Consider the following 23,858-nt stretch of genomic DNA (forward strand, 5'->3'; position numbering starts at 1 on the left):
TAACAAATATCAAATTAGTAAAAAAACAATTGTCAGCATGTGTCTACGTGTGGACAACCCCATGCCCTTTTAGCGGTGCATGAGAGGCCGTTCGGTGACCATACACTGGGTTTCATGACAACATTTTAATCATCTTGAAGACCCTTCTATTATGCAGCAACATGTATGGTTAGTAGGTCTCGGGTTTTGGGCCGGTGACCACTTTTTCTCCTTCTCTTTCCATATCAAATTTTGCGCCTCATCCTTCAAAAAATTTCATGACATCCCTTCAATTGTTTTCTCTTTCAAATTTCATCCATATTCTTTTAATTTTTATTTGTTTTATATGAAATGATTTATCAAATTAATTTTTTTTAATTTCATCCTCCTTTTGTTTTTTCATGTGTTATATTTTATCTTTATTTTTTTTATTGCTAGTTATTTTGTCTGGGATAGTTTTTAAAATTAATTTTGTTTTTACGATTTCATCCTCCTATAGTTTTTTTCTTATTAGATTTAATACTCATTATTTTGATTGCTATTTCTTTCTTAACCTTGACAAATTAATTTGATATTTTTTTCGGTTTCATCATTTAGTATTAAACTGGTTGGGAATTAAACTTTTTGGTTAATTTCAAGTCTAGGATTTAATGGATTGGAAGTTTGGGGGATTAATCTAGGTTTAGAAGATTCACCTGGTCTTGCTTGTTTTTTTTTTGTTTTTTAAGCTAATATTTTTTTTTTCGGTTTCATCATTCAACATTTAATTGATTTTAGATTGGACTCCATTATTTTTTTTTCTTTTGTATTTTCACTAATTTTAAAATAATCATGATCATCTCGTCCTTTAATATTGAGTTGCTTGGTGGTTAAACATTATAGTTTTATTCGATTTGTTTTTGTCGGGATTACCTTATTTTAGTAAAAAAGTCTATCATTTTCAATTTTCTTGTAAGTTTATTTATTTTCATTGTATTTTTTATTTATATTATTAAATTGACTGAATTTATTAAACCCAACCACATCAATAACCCAAGTTTCAAATTTTTTTTTAGAAATACTTACATCACCTTAGCATCATTGAAGAAAAACTAGGTTGGCTTGCAGTGTAGTAGCATACCGTTAATATAGTAAGATCTTGTTTGTTTTTGCATTATAAAAATACTTAAAAAAAATATTTTTTTTGTGATTCTAGATCGTTTTAATGCAATGATATCAAAATTAAATTTTAAAAAATAAAAAATATTATTTTAATATATTTCTAATTAAAAAAACACTTTAAAAATAACTACTACCACAATATCAACAAACATGCTGTAAATGCTACTACGTAACGGAGTATAGATACATCTTAGCGCGGTGAATCACCGGCCATTAATAAATTTGATTTTAAGTTTGTCTGGCAACCTAATCAGCTACTCTGTTAGCTTCTCTACTGACAAGAACTAGAGAACAATCTGTTATTGAAGTACAATATACAATTGATTAGAGCAAGCAGTGACAGTTCGACCAGAACAATTACTCAATATACCTAAAACAATCAGCCTTGGTTCTTTAGCAGAAAGGGAAATTATGATTTCCCAGAACGCTTATTGCACAAGGCACAAACTGATATAAAAATTAAGTTGATGAACAAGCAAGCAGGCTCGCAGTTAGATAACCATGTGCCTTGTAAAATCTTGAAAAGCCTTTGTTAAATAGAAATTAACTGACAGTAGTGAAGGTGGACTAGATTCTTCATTTTTAGATTTGGATCAATAAATGCTACCTCAAGTCAGCATGGATGGATCAGGTCAATTTCTAGCTTCAGATCTTGCTAAATGCAAAGTAAAAAGGAGAGTCGAAGGAGAGACAAAACACAGTTATCTAAGCTGACAAGCCCCGAGAAATTATTAGCTACAACAATTTATCAACATTTACTTGCCAACTATCAATTTTGCTCTTGCGTGGCCCTTGTTGATCTGGAACTGGTCCGCTAGGCCAAAATGAGCCATCAATAGCCAAACAAAAGTAATAAGCTCTCCACCTTTACTTACTTGCTGGGCATGGGCAGTTGCTCTGCAGTGACCTGCAGCATATGACAATAATTCCACCCACACTTTGCTCAGTAGCTCCCATCTCTTCTCCTCCCGCTCTAGAAGCTTGGCCAGCCTACATGCATCAAACAACACTGACTTGCTTCTATCTCCTTTCACGTCGACAGGCTTTACCTCTGTATTCACACCAAGAATGCTATCACACGCTCCCCATTCTTTATTGGATCCTAAATCCCTTCTCTTAAAGAACCTTTCAGCTTCAGCACAGGTATCTCGAAATCTTATTTTACCAATACCAGCCACAGCTGCCATCATGGCTGGCTGCATAATGAGAAGATACATCATATAATCTGAAAGGAGCATACTGAGTTCTTTTTCATCGTATTTCTGATCTGTATCATCATAGGAGTTGCACATGCATTCTAAAAGGAGCTTGCAGAAACTTTTATCATCAGATCTCTGATCAGCATTGCCGTCCTTGTTGTACAGGAGCTCAGTTGTGATGTGCCACAGAAGAAGACTCTCATCATAAGTAACATTGACAACGTAAGGCATTAATTTCTCCTTGAGATTTTTGTCCCAATCATTGTCCTGGAGAGCCAAATTACCCCTTGCTGAACATATTGTCTTGGCATCTTCTGGATCATCTGCAGAATCGGACTTCTTTTGCAGCTCATCAAATATAACTTCCCAAAGTTCACTAGTGAATCGCTTGTTGGACACTCGAAATATCCCATCAAAGAAATCTTTGAGACCCACAAAATCAAGAACTTTGTCCATGAAAATGCCTATCCGGCCTTTAGGTCTGTTGACACAGTATCTTACCAAATTATAGCCTTTGACAGACTCAGACCAGCTGCGAAGACCAATGAGTTTAAAGATGGCACGTTTGACATTGAAAAGGGGCACTTTCCATGCAGAGAAAAATGCCACACAAGATTTCCAACAAGAATCGGGATGTTTCCCAGGTTTATTGAGATCAGCCACTGTCCAGTCAGAGAAAATGGCCCTGACGAAGGCTATTGTATCAAGCGAAACGGAACCCAACAACAACACGTACGTAAATTTAACATCAAGCGGGTGAAATGTGTCCTTCTTGTTCTTGACAATGAAACGAAATAATGCAAGGGCAACCAAAACCAAAATGAAGGACAAAAGGCGGAAAACATATCCAATTACGGAGTGCACAACAACAGCCTTTGTAAAGAGAACTTCGTAGATGAAATTGAGCTCTACCTCTAGTACTTTCAAAGCATCTTCTGCATCAATGCTGTGGAAGAACTTGCGGCTCTCATTCCGATCCTTGAAGCTGAAGATGAGATCAACAATCAGTCCTTTGAAAATGTTGAAGTAGTAATAAGCTCTTTGCACAACCTCAAGATCATCTTTCAGTTTCTTAATTTGTGTATCGCGAGCTGTAGTCGGCATTTGTTTATCAGGCTCCTCAATTATTATTATTTCTGTTGGGATCTTGGCCTCAATCTTCGAATCATATTCCTCCATGAGCTTGGCGTAGTTGGGTCCCGGGTCTGGATCTTCGAGCATAGAGTCACGAAATTGATCCAGGCTCGCACTGTATAAAGAATATGTCCGCTCGAAGTATTTGATGACACCAGCAAGAAAAAGGAGGACTGTCGGGATCCATACCTTATTACTGGTAAGTGTCAGGAAGAAGACATAAAGGGTAGCGAAGCCCTGCGTGGCGAATGTGAGCATGTGCCTAAGCCAGAGTTCGTTATCCTCAAGAGCAAAAGCAGTGATGGTGTCTGGGCCACCAAGGTGAACCAAAAGAAATGGAGCCCAAAACGCCAAGAGATCATTGTTGTCTCTATGCTTACGGTCGCTGGTGCCTTGGCTGGTGGAGATGTGTCCTATGGCAAAGTTTGCCACTGTATCTGCCAGTAAGTAACCCGACCAGATCAAGAAAATAACTAATTTATGGGCAGTGCGTTTCCTCTGGGAGGCAAACAGTATGAGAAAGGCCTGCAATGAGAGGCTAGCAAGAATAGCAGATCTGATATTCCAATGATCCCATAGCCTCTTGACCCTATCTGGTATGGGATCTGGCATGTTAATTTAACTTTGCTCCCTCCTCCCCCTCTGTCTTGGTGATTTTAACAAGAATCAGCATGTTGTACTGTTTTAGCATCTAACATAGCTAAGTCAAGTCTTGGTCATTCTTTATCCAAGCACAGTTAGGTAGTCCAAAAAACGCCATATTTAGTGAAGGTTCCATGTGATGGGGAACCCTCTCTTTGTGAATTCTAGTCATGAGTCAGCAAAAAAGAAACAAAATATTCTGCAAATGGGAGCTTTTATAATGCAAGTAGGGATCAACTTGCAATAAATAATATCACAAAGAGAAAAAGATAAGCGCATTCTCTTGTTATTGGTGCGAATGAATGAAATAAAAAGGTCATGTATTATTGAACTGTAAGACAACCGACTGCGTGACAGAGCATTTCTTGTTGTCTTTTGTAGGCAATGAAATGGGATTGATCTGAAACTCAGTATCCCACAGCTAATCAGAGAAAACAGTGAAAGTAGATGAAAATTGATTATGTTCAGTGGTTTCTTTGGCGTATAATTTATTTGCAAACTGGCTGCTAAGTCATGTATAATGAAGTCCAGTAAAGTGGCTAAACATTACTAAATATGCTAAAAAAAAAGATACAGTAAACTTTTATAATTTCATTTTCATTCTTCCAAATTGTATTAGCATGGTTAGGGGTGATCATTTTCGGTTCGATTCGGTTTTTATAAAAAAAATAACCAAATTGAAATTATTTTTAAAACAAAACCGAAACCGGTTCAAACCGACCGGTTTCGGTTCGGTTCGGTTTTTTAGGACAAAAACCGGTTCAAATCGGTTTGACTCGGTTTTTTTCTGGTTTTTTTCGGTTTGAGTTCGGTTCGATTTTTTTGGTTTCAGGCTTATAAAACCGAAACCGAACCATAGTGGTCGGTTTTTTCAAAATTTTAATCGGTTTTTTTGGTTATTTTTTTCCGGTTTTCTCGGTTTAATCGGTTTTTCGATTTTTTTCTCCCCTCTAAGCATGATTCACCATTAGACAATTAAAAAATGCATATGTAATATTACATCAGCGAATAAACACAATTCTGTTAATCATTTATATTACTAACAGATTTATCAATAAAAACACGTCATCGAAAAAAGTTTTGTCGGAGATTTACTATCCATCGACATTTTCATCGGTAATTAGTAATTCCAATGAAATATTGACACCAAAACCATAGTTTTGAAACCCGGCATGGCAGGTCGACCCGGGAACCGGGACTGGAACCGGGCCGGGCTGAAGAAAAAATAGGGAAAGAAAAAACCCGGTGGGTTGACCTGGCAAGACCCGGTCAAAAACCTGGTTGCAACCCGCTGATTTTTTTTTAACTAAAACGATATCATTTTGATTTTTTTTTATGACCGGATCTAAAAACTATAATCAAAACAATAAAATATAATGACCAGTTTTCATGGTCATTCTATCAATAAATAAATTACCAATGACATGTTCCATCACCTATTTCGTCAGAGAAAACTAAATATTGTTGATGGCAAAGCCGATAGAATTGGCGACAAAATTTCCATCACTAATAATTCCGCCGGAAAGGTTTAAAATTTTTAACCCATTACGAAATACTGCTTATATTTCCAACAAAATCACCGATTAAAAAAAATTGTTGAATGTTTATTGGCCATGATCCTATATTTCTTGGAGTTTGAATATGGTAAGGGTGGCCTGAACATCTGTGGAATGAATCAGCGGATATATACCGGGCTAAAGGTAGCAGTCATCCATCAAAGTCTTCTCGCTTTTAAGAACCAGCCAGAACTGTAAACCTCATCTCAACTTGCAAGAGTCTTTGAGTCTACGAAAATGGAGAATAAAGACTTGTGCACAAGACTTGGAAATTTCCCACCACCCTACTTGTGTATGAATGTCTCTCTCAGGCCTTAGGAAAAGTGCAGAACAAAGACTTCGAATTTTCAGCAGCAAAGACTTGGAAACCTCCACGAAGGCTAAAAAGAATCCTATGCAGCCCAAGTAAATGGCAAGGGGAAAAAAACAAAGGAAAAAAGAAAAGTAAAGAGAGAACCAGCCGAAGTAGCTGCTATATGCACACCCCATTAACTAATCCTCCACAAATTGTACTCAATATACTGCAATGGTTTCATTTCATCTCGAGTTATTTCAGAGATATCCCTCTATAACTTTCTCCGTTGACTCTACTGTATTTGCAAACTTCATATCAATGGCCAATATTATGCTCAATGACATTAATTAGTGAGAGGGTTCAATACAAGAGAGGGCTTGAATTGATACCCTGTTTACATTACTCTTATATGTTTTATCTAAACAAGAGCTTTTAGAAAGTGTTTAATTCCAAGTTAAAAATGATAGATCATAGTTTTCTATTCGTTTATTGATCACATGATTAATCATCAGTGAACAACAATTTCCATGAAATAATCAACTTGCTAACACATCTTTTAATTCCAAGTTAAAAATGATAGATCATAGCTTTAAAAGGTCTAAAACTTCTAAACCTGATGTGAACATGTAAATATAAAGATAAAAAAAGTGATAATGAAGTGAGACTTTTTAAGAAAGCTAAGATTATGTTTGGAATTGAATTTGATTATTCAATGATAACTTGTATCGAGACATTAAAATTATAAGTAAACAAATTTCCACCAAACGATCATAAAAAATCACGAACGAGAAGTGTGAAAGATGCCACAAAGTTGGTTAATTATTCGATAAGTCAAAATAAGTTTTTTGATAACCAAAGCAAGAGAAATCTCTTACAACACACACACACACAAAAAATTGCGGCAAGAATGTATTTGATAACTTCAAAAAACTAATGTTTTTATAATGCTATTTATACTTAAAAAAACCATAGTCAATGTAATGGACTACCATCAACCTGTAATAAAATAAAGATCAAAGTTCCTTAAATAAAACTTAAAAACTTAAAATAAAATAAAAACAATAACTCTAAATTAAAACCCTAATGCTGCCCATGATACACTAGGAAAATTAGATGTAGAATAAAATCCTTGCTTGAAAAGAATTCTTAGTTAATTAGACATGTCATCACTACTTGGTATTCCAATCAAACAAGAAAACTACTTCAATTAAATTTCTTTAATAATGCCACAAGCCTCCCCCAAGAAAAGCTTATGATTCTGAATTTAAATAAGCATATGAAGTGATGAATTAGGCCTCTATTGTTTATAAATTAAATTGACAAAGGTTTGATCTTCACCTGGTAATATTGCCTTTTTGAAATTCACCGTGACCTAAATATTCTGAATAAACTCATTAAATGCATATTTGAGCTCATTTTGCCTTTAATCTTATAATTGACCCAATTAGAATTAGCAATGGATTTTTTGGTGTAATCTTGATCGTATTATCCACTCTCAACATCAACTTAGATCTCCCTTGTTGAGAAATTTTTTTTTTTTCTGTATATACACTCAAACCCAATCGCCTGGTTAAAAAAATAACCCTCTTTCACCTTTTATCAACTTCCTCATATGTTATTGTTAATATAGTTGATAATATCTTGTATACTGAGTCAAAAACTCATGAACTCAATCAATAAAATAGTTCTAAAATATTCTAAGTTTACCATTATAATTGATTTAATATCCAATTTACCCTTATAAATGTTACTAAGAAAACTAAAATAAAAAATCACCACAACCATAGACCATTGCATCACCATTCTAGAACTATCATTGTTCTTATGAGTTTGATGAATTAACTATGGTTGATTTGAGTTGTTTTATGTGTCTTTTTTTAATTGATTTTTTTTTCAATTTCATCATTCAACATTCGATTGATTATTAATTGAGTTTTATTGTTTGTTTTGATATTATTTTTATAGTGTTATTTTGATCTTATGACCCGGGTTGCAAGGATAACATGTTGATCTAGATTGACTAAGGTCATTTTTATGTTATTTTTTAATTTTTTTTAATTTCATTCTCTAACATTGGATTGATTGAAAATTAATTTTCATAATTAATTTTGATTTACTTTATGTTGGGGTTATTATGGTCTAATGATTAGGGTTGTATATTTGGCAAGTTAACTCAAGTCGATTCAATATGTTTCCGTCTCAATTTTTTTAAAAAAAAGATGTTGTCTTGAGTTTTTTTTTTAAATCAAACTATATTTTTACTAGTCATGCAGGTTAGGGGTGTTCAAAAAAACCGATTAACCGAAAAAACCGAGAGAACCGATAAAAAATTAACCGAGAAAACCGAACCGAGAAAGAAAACCGATTTTTAAAACCATAAAATCTTGCCGGTTCGGTTCGGTTCCGGTTTGACCACTTAAACCGGTGAACCGAACCGGTAGTATAAATAAAGAGTAAACCACTAAGCTGCCTAACCCTAATTGACATTCTGAAGCCGCCGCCCTTCAATTTTCATCCTCCCTCTTCTCCCTTCTGCATCTGTCTTGCTTTTGCCCTCTGCCCCTACATCTTGACTCTTGCCCCTTTAATTTTCATCCTCCATGCGTCTTGCTCTTGCCCCTTGGCTTCTCTCTTCACTTGCAGCAGAAAGAGAGGACTCCTCTATTAGAGAAAAGGCGACAAGGTAAAGTTTATTTTCGTGTGCTTGTAAGTTCAACTTTTTGTTTCAAACTTTGATGCTTCTTTGACGTTTCTTGCCATTGGCTTCGGAAGGCTTGGACCTTTTTCACTCCTCTTGATTTTCTGCTTTATTTTTATCTTCCCCAGGTTTCGCCATTGTTTGTGGTCCATCTCAACTTTCAGGACCTACGTTGTTGTTGCCTTTGGCTTGCCCTGTCAAGGTAAGGAAACAATTTTTTTGCCAGAATCCTTTTTCCTACTGTTACGGTTATTGATTAGTTTGTCCTAATCAATTCAGAGAATGATTGCATGATGGGGTGAACACCATTTCTGTTGTGTAATGGATGCATGCTCAGCTAATGTAGAAATTCAATTGGAAGGCATAAAATTTATCAACTGACTTGCAAATGAATTATTTTTGACAAAATAGAATTTAAGTAAAACATAGGCCTAACCTGAAAGCAATGAGAGGACATTTGTATGATGCATATCTATGATTCGTCCACCAGTTAACATTTTGTGCTAGGTGTCCAGATTAGTTACTGTGAAACCTCTTGATGATTAGGGGATGTTACTGTATTGTTCTTGAAAGTCTTAAATGTGGAAGAGAACCCCTCTTTGATGTGTTCTTTCTGTTATCCTTCGTTGATACCTTTGAGAAAATAGTAAGATATTCCTGAATGTTCTCACTGTCTAAACTCTATTCTCAATATTTCTGCTTGATTCTCAATCTGTTTTTTGCCTAGTCCATTAGCAACTACATGGATTATATTGAAAATTTTGAGATGATTGAGTCAGGTAATTTCTTTTACAAATTTAAATGTAATTATTTTATAATATCATTTATTTACATATGTTTAATCTAACTTTTTAATTTATGTTTTTGTAGAATTTGGTGAAAGTTTAAAAATCTCAACTGATTGTTTATAAGCAGTATTGGTGGCTTGGTGCAATTTTGGAATATAATTGTTCTGGGTAATTAATTTACTTTACCTTGTTAATTCCCCTTAACATTTTGCATACTTAATTTAATTCTTTCAATAGTTGAACTCTAATATGTTGCTAATTTGCTAGTGTTTTTTATATAGCATTATCCTTACTGGAATTTTTGGATGCCCATGCTGCTGTTGCTGGAATTTTTGGATGCTGGTGTTGCTGTGTTTTTTTTTTCAAACTATGCTGGATGTTTATGATAATTTATTGCTGGTTGCTAATGTATTCGGTTGTTAATGTTAACTTTTCTAGTGCGAACAAACTTTTAATTTGAGGTGTTCAAATTTTATCATGCATCTTGCATATTGAAATTGATTTATTGCATTGCATGCATATTGAAATTAATTTATTGCATTGTATCTGTCAGATTGAATTCATGTCTAAATTCGTGTGAAGAATTAAATGGTTTACATTCCTTGGATATATGATTTTCTCAGCATAGCTCACTGCCTGTAAACCATTTGAACAACTTCAGGCTTATAAACAAGACATGAAAAATAAATTTATTTGTCATCAGTATTGGGATGCCCCTTGAATTTGAAGTTGTCTGCATATGCCTTAACCTGAAAGGAGAAGAAAAGTTCGGAGTGACCAGGAGAAGAAAGGCTTGCAGATGGCTAAGCCAATTTTAATTCAGGTTTCTATAAATTTTAAAACTCAATTTACTGTAAGGCTAAGCCAATTTTAAAAAAACCGAAAAAAAAAACCCATAAATGAAGGGATTTTGGTTTAAAAAAAAAAACCGGATTTAATAAAGGGATTAGGTTTCCCGGTTTTTCCCCAAAAAAACCGGATTTAACCGAACCGGACTGGCTCGGTTTGAACCGGTTTCCGGTCCGGTTCGATTAATATTTCTCCAAAATAATGAAATTCGGTTCGGTTGGTTTTTTTAGTCTAAACCGAACCGAACCGAACCGTGAACACCCCTAATGCAGGTTATCTTTGGACCCATCAACTTAATCAGATCAACCCTTATATTGTTTAATTTCCTTTGCTAGAAAAAAATATTAGTAATGCATGAACATTTTTTTTACATTATAAAAATTGATTTGACTCACGACTTAACACAAACCAATGATCCAATATCTAACTAAAACATTTTTGAAACTATAAGAGCCAAAACATTAACAAAAGCTAAAAAGACTTGGAAAAATATTGTTCACCCATACTAAAAAAACATTGTTCATTGGAATAGTATAATGGTAATTTTGTATTTCACACCAAAAAATTTTAAACTAGTCATCAGAGCTATTAATATCTTCTCACAAGGTCCATTAGTCATTATCAAATTAATTAGGGGAAAATAAGTCTTTTTGCATTTTAAAAGCATGGTGAAATAATTAAAATACCCTTAAAAGAAAAAAAAAAAAAACTAGCATCAAGTGCAATTTGGTACTTTTTTCATAACTATCATGTCAGACCAGGGATAATTTGGTACTTTCACAATGGTTTTTTCATAACTATCATGTCAGACCAGGGAAAATTTAGTATTTGAATAGACATGAAAAATAAAATAAAAAGAATAAAAGGCACACAAAACCAACCAAAATGTAGGAAACCAAAATCTAAAATTGATCTCAAAGAGCTTTTTCATCTTTTCACAAAAGTATATTTTTTTTGTTATTATCATGTCAGCTTAGAGCAGAATCTTTTCATAAAGAGAGGAAAAAAATAAAAATAAAACTTATATAATGCATGTGTAGCAATCACTAGTGTATGGGAGGCATCCACACCTTTCCAGCGGTGCGTATGACGTTTCCAACACCCAAAACTATCATTTCACTGTATCATTGTAAGTGTCGCCGCATCTTCTTTCTTTTTAGGCAGTTCTTGTTGAAGTTGAGTGATCGGTTTGTTGTTTGTAAGGCTTTTTTTTATTTCTTTTCTCTCTCCTCCCTCTAAAATGATAGCTTGATCATCTTTGTTGTTGGTATTTCAAATTCAGTTCATATTCTTTTGATTTTTAATTTTTGTTTTTGGTCTTTTTGTAAATATTTTATTTGTTTTGAATTTCATCATTTAATCCCAATTTGTCATATATTATGTTTTTCAATTTGATCATTATTCTTTTGATTTTTGATTTTTTTCTTATTCTTTTTGTAAAAGTCTTATTTGTTTTTAATTTTTTCAATTCAAATTAATGGTATATTGTTTTTACCGATTTAATCTTTATTCTTTTGATTTTTTTAGATCATTTTCTAAATTTATGTTGTCTTTTCCATTTTACTCTTCAATCAAATATAAAATTTATTTTGTATGTCAATTTTGATCCTTATTCTTTTGATTTTTTTAATCCTTTTGCCAAATTGATTTTTATTTTTAATTTCAACCTTCAATAAAATATAAAATTTATTTTCTATTACAACTTTGATTCTAAGTTTTTTAATTGCTATTTTTAGTTTTGAATTATTTTGTATAATTGAAATTATTTTTTAATTTTATCTTTTAATATTTGATTGAATGAGAATTGAGTTTCACAATTTGTTTCATATAGGGTGCTTTGGGTCTAATGATCCGGGTCACGAGTTTAAAAATTTAACATGAGTTGATGTTTTTTTAAAAATAGATTTTGTGATTTTTTTATTCTTTTTTATATCGGGTTATTCTAATCTCATTATCTGAGTCGCAGGTTTTGTGGGATAACCCGAGTTGGTGTGGCCCTGATTAGTGATTACTGGTATTACAAGTTTTTCATATTAACTAGAGTTGACAAGGGCCAATTTTTTTAGGTCTTTTTTTTTTACCCCATTTCATACTCCTATATTTAATGAGTTAATAATTGAGTTATATTGTTTATTTTTTTTGTGAAAATATTTTTTCCCAAGTTTTCGTGATCTTATGATCTGAGTCGCGGGTTTTGCGGGATAACTCGAGTTGGCGTGGCCCTGATTAGTGAATATTAACTAGAGTTAATAAGGCTAAGTTTTTTTAGGTCTTTTTTTTACCCCATTTCATGCTCCTATATTTAATAATTGAGTTATATTGTTTATTTTTTTTGTGAAAAGATTTTTTTTCCAATTTCTCGTGATCTTATTTTTAAAAAATTTCTTCCATTTTATATCTTTGTGTATTTTTTTACTATTTAATTAAAATAAAATTAATTTATTTAACTCAATCAATTTTATAATTTGATTCTTTTTAAATGCATTTGCCACACTAAATATTACTTTACAGGAAAAAAATTGGCTCGTGATGATGACGTGGAAGCACATGACTAGTAATTTAACATAAAAAACTTGTTTGATAATATGATAATAATTGTTTTTTTAAATTTTTTTACTAGAAAATGTATCAAAATAATTTATTTTAAAAAAATTATTTTTAATATCAACCTATTAAAATAATTTAAAAATATAAAAAAATAATTTAAAAAATAAATTTAAATTTAAAAAAAAAAGGGGCTTAAAGAAAGAAATCGAAGTGCAATGACTCGAAGAAAACGAATAACAGACTCGTACACACCATCCTTCTCTCCCTCTCTGTGTGTGTGAAGATTGAACAACAGATCCAGCATGAACGACAATCAAAAATCACTAATCCTCAACTCCTCGACTCAGTACCCACTTCCTCAAGGTACCCATCTTCACTTTCTCCATTGTTAACTGCATCTTTTCATCAAATTTCTTTTTTTTTTTTCAGGAGTGAAGTTATCGTATGGTACAGCAGGGTTCAGAGCAGATGCATCAATCCTGGAATCAACAGTATTCAGGGTTGGGATATTGGCAGCTCTTCGATCTTTGAAAACCCAAGCACTGACCGGGTTAATGATCACCGCTTCTCATAATAAAGTCAATGACAATGGTGTCAAAATCGCTGACCCCAGTGGTGGCATGCTCACTCAGGAATGGGAGCCCTTCGCTGATGCCATTTCCAATTCCCCCACTCCACAACATCTCGTTCAGGTCAGTATCGGATAATTCTATCTCTTCTTTTTTCTTTGTCTTTCTTTCATGGATTTTCTGTGCTTAAGTTTCAATTTTGGTTGATTGGTGAAGACCCAATTAGTTGTTTAGCATTCAGAGCAGAGGTATAGGTTTTGTTAGATTGCTTAAATTGGAGAAAATATTGGACTTATGGTATGTCGGTTTTTCTTTTCTTGTTAAATAGTTAATAGATGAATTTGTGAAGAAGGAGAACATCCGGTTTGATGGAGCGCGGTCTGCGGAGATATTGTTGGGAAGAGACACGAGGCCTAGTGGTGAATCACTCCTTGAAGCTGCTAAACAGGTATCCCCTGCCTCCAATTTCCATGAATCCCCAGTATGAAAGAGAAAATGTATAATCTTAGACCTATTCTTTATTCATATCTATAAGAAATCATTTTTTTCTTGCTTGTTCTTTATGTTTAAATGAAGGGTGTCTATTCAATCGTTGGAGCTACTGCCACTGATATGGGAATTTTAACTACTCCCCAATTACATTGGATGGTTCGTGCTAGAAACAAGGGCATGAAAGCGACTGAACTTGATTACTTTGAACAGCTTTCAAGCTCATTCAGGTTTGTTTCAGACACAGTGTGTTTCGTATTACCAATAAAGTGATTGCTTTCAAACTTATGCGATTCCAAATACAAAAAATTGTCTCCACTTAAGTTCTTTTTGTGATTTATTAGGTGTTTTATGTGATTTATAGGTGCTTGGTTGATCTGACTCCAAATCAAATCAAAATGAACAAGACAGATGACAAGTTAGTTGTGGATGGGGCTAATGGTGTGGGTGGAGAAAAACTTGAAGTGTTAAAGAAGATGTTGAACAGCATGGTTATTGAGGTTCGTAATTCTGGAAAAGAAGGAGGTGTACTTAATGAAGGAGTTGGTGCTGATTATGTGCAGAAAGAAAAAGTTGTTCCACAAGGATTCTATTTGAAAGATGTTGGGATTAGGTCAGCCATCTCCTCATATCTTGCAGTAGTTTTATTCTTTCTTGGTAGTCAACCTTGCAGCAAAAGCCTTAATTTTACTGAAGTTGCACTAGTTACCTGCATGTGCATTTCGTAGTAGTCTGTTTAATATGGAGTTAAGTTCAATATAATTTGGCAATGATTTCCATGTTTGTTACCGTAGATTCATAGCAAGATATTATGGCTTTCTGTTAATGGGTTTAAGCTGCATGGATTTGTTGGCATTTGAATGGTTAAATCAGAATGAATGATACTTTTTTATGCTTCTCTTTTGAATGTATAACTGATGCTTGTAACTATATTATTAGCAGCAGATTTATTCTTGCCTCTTGGGGTATCAATCTATGTCAAATCAGATGTGTATTATGTTTGCTGAAATTGATATATCCTAGGTCTCGTTTGATTCTAACTTGTAGCAGGGGAAGCTAATTGCATGGGCATTTCTAGTTTTTCAGGTGTGCAAGTTTGGATGGAGATGCTGATCGGCTTGTTTATTTTTCTGTGCAATCAAATAATGCCAGCAATATCGATCTTGTTGACGGGGACAAGATACTATCTTTGTTTGCTTTGTTCATCAAGGAGCAACTAAGTATTCTTAAAATGGAAGGGGGTGATCATGTAGATGAAAATTATGAAGCTCGTCTTGGGGTTGTACAAACAGCTTATGCAAATGGAGCATCCACAGATTATCTCAAACAGTTGGGCTTAGAAGTTGTGTTTACTCCTACGGGAGTGAAATACTTGCATGAGAAAGCTGCTGAGTATGATATTGGGATCTATTTTGAGGCCAATGGCCATGGCACCATCCTGTTCTCAGAGGGCTTCTTATCTTGGTTAGATGCCAGAAATAATGAGCTCTCTTCCAAATCTAAAGGTTATTTCTGAATTCTGATATGGTCTTCTATTGATAGTCTTGAATGTCAGTAAATATCATGAAGCATTTGGTTCCTTCAGGTTCAGAACAGCAAAAGGCTGCTTTGCGACTATTGGCAGTTAGTAACTTGATCAACCAAGCTGTTGGGGATGCTTTAAGTGGTTTGCTGTTGGTAGAAGCCATTTTACAATACAAGGGATGGTCCATACACAACTGGAGTGAGCTTTACCATGACCTACCAAGCAGGCAGCTTAAGGTTTACTTTCTTGATTACTTATCATGAAGAAGCCCATTTTTTGAGTTTAGGTTTCTCACCACATGTTTTAGTCTGTGACACCACTTGTCCCCCATCATGCACCTTTCTGCAATTTTGAAACTCTAATGGAAGCATCTTGTCAAATAGGCTAAGAAAATTACTAGCTTCCATTTGTAACCATTACACAACATATGTTTTTCTCTTTCAAATTCAGAAATTAACTCTTGTGCTGCTTTGGATTATTGACAGGTTAAAGTTGTGGACAGAACTGCTGTTGTTACGGCAAATGCTGAAACTGTGGTTGTGAGACCCCCTCTCATTCAAGAAGCCATCAACGTAGAAGTTGGTAATAGCATTTTTGAAACCTGATTTTATGGAACTGCACACTATGCCTTTAGATTTGCATGTGTGATTTTCTCGCATACTCTGAGTTTCACTATTGGTCAACACCATCCAATTGTTTGCTCAGCTTTGATTACAAGACAAAAAAATAATAACATAGAAGCATGAAAATCCCAGTTATCAATAGGCCTTTGGCTTAGTAGTAGTGAGTTCCTTGCATTTGCAAGAGGTCAGAGCTTCAAATCTTTCTTCTGAAGAATTTGAGCTTAAAAAATGCTCCATTACAAGAAGAGGCCACTGTAGCTCCTCATATCTGTAGTGGTGGCCAATTCAATCTGTCGTGGTAACACGACTCTCTTGTCCCACTAACTACTGACCACCAACGCTAACCCCTTGACTGCAGACTGCAGACTGCAAGGTCCTATGTTGACAAAAAAAAAATGCAACTTCTAGTTAATTAACGTTAAGCATGTAAATAGTATACAAATACTCGGTGTGGCAATGGATGGGATGGGCATGTGCATGTGCATTTGCACGCGCAGATGAGGATTTCTCAAGCTACAAATTGTTTTTCCCTTCATATGGCTAACTATGTCTACTTCAATAATTTTTGTTCAGCAAAATACCCTCGAGGGCGATCATTCATACGGCCATCTGGAACAGAGGATGTCATACGTATATATGCAGAGGCATCAATCCAAGAAGCAGCAGACAGCCTTGCCAACTCCGTAGCAAAACTTGCGGACCAGTTCCTCGGATTTGGCAACTCCGGATAGGCAGATGGTCTCTGCTCTTCAACTCTTTTCTTTAACCAAAATGATGACATTGTCACTCTTAGGATTCTCATTTCACCAACTTTAATTACAGAGTTCATATTGTTTATCACATCTATAATTGTGGAATGGAAAAATTGTAGCATTTTCACTTGACTGAATATCTCTGGTTATTCTCAAATTTTTTTTATCAAGGCAGGGAAGAACAGCGGTTTTTTTTTTCCTTTTTGATTGGGAGAGAGGGTCAAACTCGCAACCCCTTGGGCCTAACCGTCTTGGACCATTTGGCTACAAGGCCTTGGCAAGGACAACCTTAAACTTAATGCTTCCTAAAACTCCCAGAATAATTAACAACATGGCAGCTTCATGAACTTCAATCTTGAAACCAACACTGCAGCTGTTTACAGTTTATCCTGAGGACGCACCATGGATTGGCCGATAAATTTTCCCATGCTGGAGCTCCCTATAAATTTAGGCACGCTGAACGTCCAGGGATCCTCGAGCATGCTTTCCACATCACATTTCGTAAGTAAAATTCCTCGAAAAATTTCAAGATGATGGAAATATGCAGACTGTCAGGCACGTGCGTAGCACTCAACTGGCTTTTATCACTCTCGAGTCTCGAGCAATATTTTGTAAGACAGGAGGGGCTGGTAAATGGCAGGTCTCAGTGATATGGTGGCTTTTAATTGTCGGAGTACAAGACAAACTATCCAAGTGAATTTTGGTAAAGTACTTGACTGCAAGTTTTCACTTAAACCAGCACCCATGCCAGATTCTAGGATGAGAGCATAACTCAACCCTCACAAACATGCAGAACTCAGCCAGTCCAGTTTAACATTTATGATTTGTTTCAAAAGACAAATCAGAGCAAACTGCAAAGTACATAGCAGCTTTTAGCCAAATCTGCATAAACTTGAATTACATTTTGGTTACAGAACCTATCACCAACCATAATCTTCAAATTCTTCAACACATAGTCCGAAAAGGCTTTACAAGCATATACTAGAAATGTATCCCTAACTCACAGAACTGCACGGCATTTGATGATATCTTCACAAATTATGATATTTACGAGTTTCATTCCAGCTGAAGAAAAAACCAAGGATCAAGATGAATCTTTCTAGTGAAAATCAAGGCAGAAATAGGTAATACTCAGATGGCTGCAACTGGTACTAGATCTGATTCTAAAATTTCCTCTACACTTTATATTGTATAGCTTGTAGAATTTGAATATGTTCCAACATATGAAAGAGATGACTTCTGGGCTTACGTATTTCTCTCCCTTCTTTTGTAACTTTACAAAAATTAACGATGAAATTGAAAGATGCAACTCCTGGTTTTATGATGATGAATGAAATACGCCATGGGAGCCCTAACAATGCACTAACTTTGCATTTCTTCTGAATACTACAGGGCATATAAAGTTGCATTCAACACCATGCTTCTCCTTTTCATGCTGAACGGCTCAACATCGTTCACCAAAACCAAGCAATCCTGCATGATGCAGCTAAAACCAGATACTGTGGCCTAGCACATTCCTTGCACTAGGCAGTATTCCTTGCACTTATGCACCCTGCCAAACTGAACCTTCATTAAAGAAAATTTCCAAACTTGTCTTCCCTTTTAAATATCATATAATATCACACAACATCAAACTACACGCTCTTATGAAGTATAGAAAATTGATACAGGAAGAGGGGGGATGGAGTTTCATTGGAAGTTCTAGTCAGGATAGGATGATGGAAATGATGGAAAGATGGAAGAATGGAAGGAAAGATAGTGTTCAACCCTTTAGAGATACAGAAAACACCACTTTAGAGAGGAAGAACAAGGATTAAACTCATAAATCTCACTGATACAGTCACATCACAATGAGACTAGACTTTAGGATAGCTCGCCACTCAATGGAATCCACCTAAGAGATACAAAACTAGAAATAAGCTTAACAAGCTCACTTTAATTTTAACTTGAACAAATTCTCTCCTCTTCCATCCTCGGGTTGTAACATATATATAGCTAAAACTTACAATTAAAAGACAAAAGAAAGCATTGCCATGAGAAGTTCAACCAACCTACTATAGCTAACATAGAAAACTTGGTCCTATACTAAAGTGCTAGCTTGACGAGGAAAATAAATGATATGTTACGTTAGCTACGAGATATCATCGGTTTGCTCATTTAATACTTTAGGGTGCCCCTAAGTTACATGGGACAAGAGAGATTTGAAGAGAATGAGAGGAGAGAAAGAAAGCTGGGAAGAAGAAGAGAAGGGGCAGGAGAAGAGAGGGGAAAGAAAGGAGGAGGAAATCTGTGAATTTTTTTAATTCATCCAAAATAGAATAACTTTAAGCCCAATAATAAAATCCAATAAAATTGGATGTGCCCGATGACATTAACCTGGCTGTGATACCAAAGCTGACGAGGGACAAGAGAGATTTGAAAGGAAGGAGAGAAGAGAAAGAATGAAAGAGAAGATGGGAAGAAGAAGAGAAGGAGGAGAGTAGAGAGGGGAATGAATGGGAGGAGGAAATCTGTAAATTTTTAAAATTCATCCAAAAACAGTACATAATGTGAAAAATTACATACGAATAGCAACACCCTACACAACCACCAACAATTAGGGCTAAAGGCTCACTAGAAATAAAATGAAGTCTAAAATAAAATAACATTAAGCCCAATAATAAAACCCAAATAAAATTCAATAATATAGGGTTAGATGTACCCAGTCTCTCAATCAAAGAGTGATGAGTTAGGCTATTCTTCATCGCTTATGACCAAACACGGGTGCGAACTATGTCCCAGGCCACCGTTAAGTCATATGGATTTTAATTTGCTTGCCTTTCATGTCCTTCCATTATTAATATTTCAGCTCCTACATCATTTAGGAATGCTCCTGCATTAAAAATGCCCTGCTCTCTAAGTAGGTAACTAGAGCTCTTTTTCTATTAAAAAAAAAAAATACCAGGATCAAACCCACTTCTAATTGACAAATGTCTCTTAATAAGACACTAACAGGTAAAGAGTAAGAAATTCCAAGAGGTTACATCTTCTACATTGTTAGACCAACAAGTAAAAAACAAGCGCTGAAAGTGTAAGTGATCCAATAACATGTGCGAGCTAGGGGTGTTCACTGATCCCTTTCTTAAGGACATTCCAACCCTCAAAGCTTCTTAATTTTCCAAAGAGATCCACTCCATCATATCTCCCCCCCCCCCCTTCTAAACTGTATGCGTTCATTCACTCAAGAATCATTCCATGCTTCTTAGAAGTTGAAAAAAATAAACATTCGAATAACCCCCTTCCACCAACTAAAGTATGAACCTCCCACTTATTGTTCAAGCAAAATACTTTTTGTGCAATTCACATTGCACGATCAATAATCCATGTTTGTAGAGTATTCTGAAGTTGCATACTGATAATTCTAATGAAAATCTTCTGAAGTTGCATCTAACAAGAGGAAAACTAACCTTTTTAATCCTTGGCCAAACTACAAGTGGCAAGCAGTACAGCAATATGATCTAACATTAAAGCCTAGTGCCCTTGGTTTGCAAGCAATTTAAAGGTTTCATAGTTGGGGGAAAAATCAGATGGATGCCCAACCTCAAACAAAATTTCCCAGCTATTTTAGCTGGCAGCTTTTTGGAAGGAAGTTTTAAGATCCTCCAATTGGCACCACAACATCAAAACCAAATGATCAAATATGGTTTTTGGAGACTACATGTGTGTGGTGCTGAACTAATTAGCCAGTAAATGGTTAAAGCATTGTTACGGTGTATAATATAATTACAGACTCCCAGCAGTCCAGACAATGCAATAACCAAAATGGACACCAAATTTTATCATAAGATGGCCTCCACAAATATAGAGTGACATGTATATTATTATAGATTTATATCCATATCAAGCAATTAGCAACCATAAACTCAATCAACAAAACTTGAACAAAAAAGCAAACACTTCCAGTATTTGGGGGAAAGTATAGAGATGTCGTGAAACAATCATCCATTACCTCCACAATGCTGCCTCAAATTTATAATCTGCTTATAATCAACAAAGAAATCCAACATTCCCTCTAACTTTCAGAACCAGCTTTCGAGCTCCGAAAATCCTTTTTCAATTCAGTGACTCTTTTCATACAAGCTGCCTTTGACTTCCCCGGAACAGCAGCTGCAATCTTCTCCCACCTCATTGCCACATCCTTAGAAAATACTTTCAATGCATTTAACAAAGCAATATCCTCTCCTGTAGTCCACCCCAATCCACCACCAACCTCCTGCCCACTTTCATCACTCTCCAATCCTTGACTCCCACTTTCAGCTCTTGTATCCAGTGGCTTCCTGTTCTTCAAAAATCTCGCATAGGAATCACTATCATCCATCTTCTTCTCTCCCAATTCTTTAGCTTTCTTTATCACACTCTCCACTCTATACCTCCCATTAAATGCCTCCGCAATCACCTCCCATCTCCTTGGCTTCCCTACAGGATTCTTCACCATTTGTTTCTTCAGAATCTCCGAATCCTCTTCATTCCACTCCTTCTCTCCCTCATTTCTCACCAAACCCTTTTCACCACTAGCCAAAGTTTCAGCCTTTTTCCCTTTAGTCGACAACCCATTTGTTATTTCCACATTTTGAATCGGATTCTTCACAATCTCTTCAGATCTAATCGGTTTTGATCTCTTTTTTCTAGCTTGTTTTTCTTCTACAAATTCGGGTTCTTGTTCTAGGGGTTCAAGGATTGGGCCTTCACCAACACGAATGTCACCTCCAGTGAGGTGAGAGGGAGCGATAGGGCCAACGAGGAGGGAGATGGAGACCCAGAAGAGGAGGGATCTGATTGGTTCTGTTTGGAGGTAGAGAAATGAGAGAAGCAGCAAAAGGGAAGAGAGAGAGATTGATAGGAAGAGGAACAATTTGTTAAATGGTTTTTGTTGGGTTTGGGTATTGGTTAGTGAAGATGGGATCGGGCGAGATTGAAAGAGGAATCGAGGTCTGGCGTCCTCGTCTAAAAACTCCATGCTTCTCTTTTTGAGAGCTAAAGAGACGAGGCGACGTGTACAAATGAAAGTTCGGTTTTTCAAGTGGAAAGTCTTTGGTCCCTATATGATATTATGATGCCACACATTCTACTTTATTTACATTTTTCTTCCAAGAAAAAATCGCACACGTGTTAAAGTATCTTTTGTGCATAAAATTCAAAATAGGATTAAGAAAATAGACCTTCGTTTAGCTTTCTTTAGCAATGACATGAATATTATTCATTGAGACTATTTTGATACTTCAATTTTATTTTTTATTTTTGTTTAATATGGGTGTCCGGGCTAGCTTAAGCGCACCTCGACTAATCTCACGGGCCTTGAAGTTAACGACCATGTAAGCCTCTAGTGACCATCATATGAGCAACCACAGGGCTCGAACCTGAGACCACAGATGAAGCAAACCTCTTGGTCCCAAGCTCTTACCATTGGGCCACCACCTAGACAGTTTTCAATTTAGAGTTTGTGTTTTTGGCAGTATAGTAGCTATTATGATTGTGATTTGAAAAAAATTATTTTATAAAAAATATTTTTAGTTGAGGTTGATTTAATATTTATGTATGATTGGTTAAAACTGTGGTTGAAATTGAGGTTGAACAAAAAGTAGTTTGAAGTATTTGGTTAATAATGCTTTTGAAATTGAGATTATAAAATAATTTTAAAAAATACATATTAATATTTATGGTTTTTAATTTAAATATTGTAGATTTAACTATTGTTATTATATCATGAAATAAATAATACTTTATATAAAATATTTTTCATTATTCCATTAAACTATCTACAATTTCATCACGTATGAAATATATCTGACAAGGACTACAATTTTTTTGGTTTCTTAAGCGCCGACAACATCAGGTAAAATATAATTAGGAACAAAATTAGAATTGCGATCAAATTCTGCAAATGCTACGTCATCAAGCGATCTCTATCTAATTTACGTAGTGTCATTGAATAATATTAAACACTAGTTTTTCGAATAAAACACAATTTAAAAATTAAAAATAATTTTTTTTTTTTTTTTGCTGCCGGTTCAATACATGTTGAGCTTTGGACTGGACTCATGCCGACCGGAATAGTGTAGCATGCTACAGCTACACTATTCATGCTAATTGCACTGTTCACTGAACAGTGCAATTAGCATGAACAGTGCGCAAAAAGCAGGAATTCCTTGTTTTTTTTTCCTGTGTTTCGGACGTAAAAATAATGTGGGATCCATGAAGAATAAATCTTGTTTTTATCTTTACCGAACAACTTAAATCTGTGTTTTAATTAAAACATAGTCACAACCGCGTAAATAAACGTGCTCATAGAAAGGCTGTCCAATAACAATATTTTAACTTGTTGAAGCATGTGTTTTTTTTTTTTAATAATTACATAAAATCTTATACGATTTTATTGTGTTGAGAAATTATATTTTATCTCTTTAATCAAATAAAAAATTCAAAAATAATTAAAAAATCAAATTATCATCGTATATAATAAAACAAATGTCATGTCAATTTCTTTTTCTAATCTCTTATGTTTTCTTCTCTCATTTCTTTCACTTCCCTTCTCAATTAGGATTCTACAACAAATGAAAATCAATTTGGGTTTTTTAGGGTTTTAAAAAATACCAGTGTAGGTAGTCTTATTGCCAGATAGCTGTGAATGCTGTAATGAAGTGGGGTCAATCTCACTGAATGTTGCCTCACAGACATTTCTCTTCACTGAGATGCGCTGAATTCCAGCTGTTGCTTGCGATTAAACCCTAATATTGTTGCTCTGATCCATCACTAAAGAAGAAACAGTGGGCAGGGACTGATACCATTTTTCCAAGCCTGTTACCAGTACCATTAATATTGTTAGCAGTAACAATAGCATCCGGATTTTCAAGAGTAACGCTTAAGCTATTTCTTATCTTCTACCCAATGATCAACTCGCCTTTCTTCCAACGCTACCACTGCCTTCTTCTCTGTTGGGTGACCTTTTCCTCCCCTGGAGAAGCAAAATACCCGCTGGATTGGTGTTGGTGATGTTGTCTTGATGTTCTGACAAC

The 23,858-nt window shown here is 35.1% G+C and overlaps 3 protein-coding genes across 3 annotated transcripts; 1 reads left to right on the plus strand and 2 right to left on the minus strand.

Annotated features, from left to right (window-relative positions):
* Nucleotides 1-1,688: 1,688 nt before the first annotated feature.
* On the minus strand, nt 1,689-4,314 carry LOC18094211 (uncharacterized). The gene has a single exon (XM_006368394.3). It carries the CDS (start codon nt 4,083-4,085, stop codon nt 1,896-1,898), a length of 2,190 nt encoding a protein of 729 aa, XP_006368456.1. The 5' UTR covers nt 4,086-4,314; the 3' UTR covers nt 1,689-1,895.
* An 8,749-nt stretch (nt 4,315-13,063) lies between these two features.
* LOC18094212 (phosphoacetylglucosamine mutase) lies at nt 13,064-16,943 on the plus strand. The gene is made up of 9 exons (XM_006368395.3): nt 13,064-13,211; nt 13,278-13,540; nt 13,746-13,865; nt 13,994-14,136; nt 14,271-14,519; nt 14,993-15,411; nt 15,492-15,667; nt 15,917-16,013; nt 16,628-16,943. The coding sequence occupies exons 1-9, from the start codon at nt 13,151-13,153 to the stop codon at nt 16,783-16,785; spliced, it is 1,686 nt and encodes a 561-aa protein (XP_006368457.2). The 5' UTR covers nt 13,064-13,150; the 3' UTR covers nt 16,786-16,943.
* Nucleotides 16,944-20,599: 3,656 nt separating this feature from the next.
* On the minus strand, nt 20,600-21,888 carry LOC18094213 (transcription factor MAMYB). The gene has a single exon (XM_024584784.2). It carries the CDS (start codon nt 21,800-21,802, stop codon nt 20,858-20,860), a length of 945 nt encoding a protein of 314 aa, XP_024440552.2. The 5' UTR covers nt 21,803-21,888; the 3' UTR covers nt 20,600-20,857.
* Nucleotides 21,889-23,858: the final 1,970 nt, after the last annotated feature.

The sequence above is a fragment of the Populus trichocarpa genome, chromosome 1 (assembly GCF_000002775.5).
Source record: "Populus trichocarpa isolate Nisqually-1 chromosome 1, P.trichocarpa_v4.1, whole genome shotgun sequence".
Lineage (NCBI taxonomy): Eukaryota > Viridiplantae > Streptophyta > Magnoliopsida > Malpighiales > Salicaceae > Populus > Populus trichocarpa.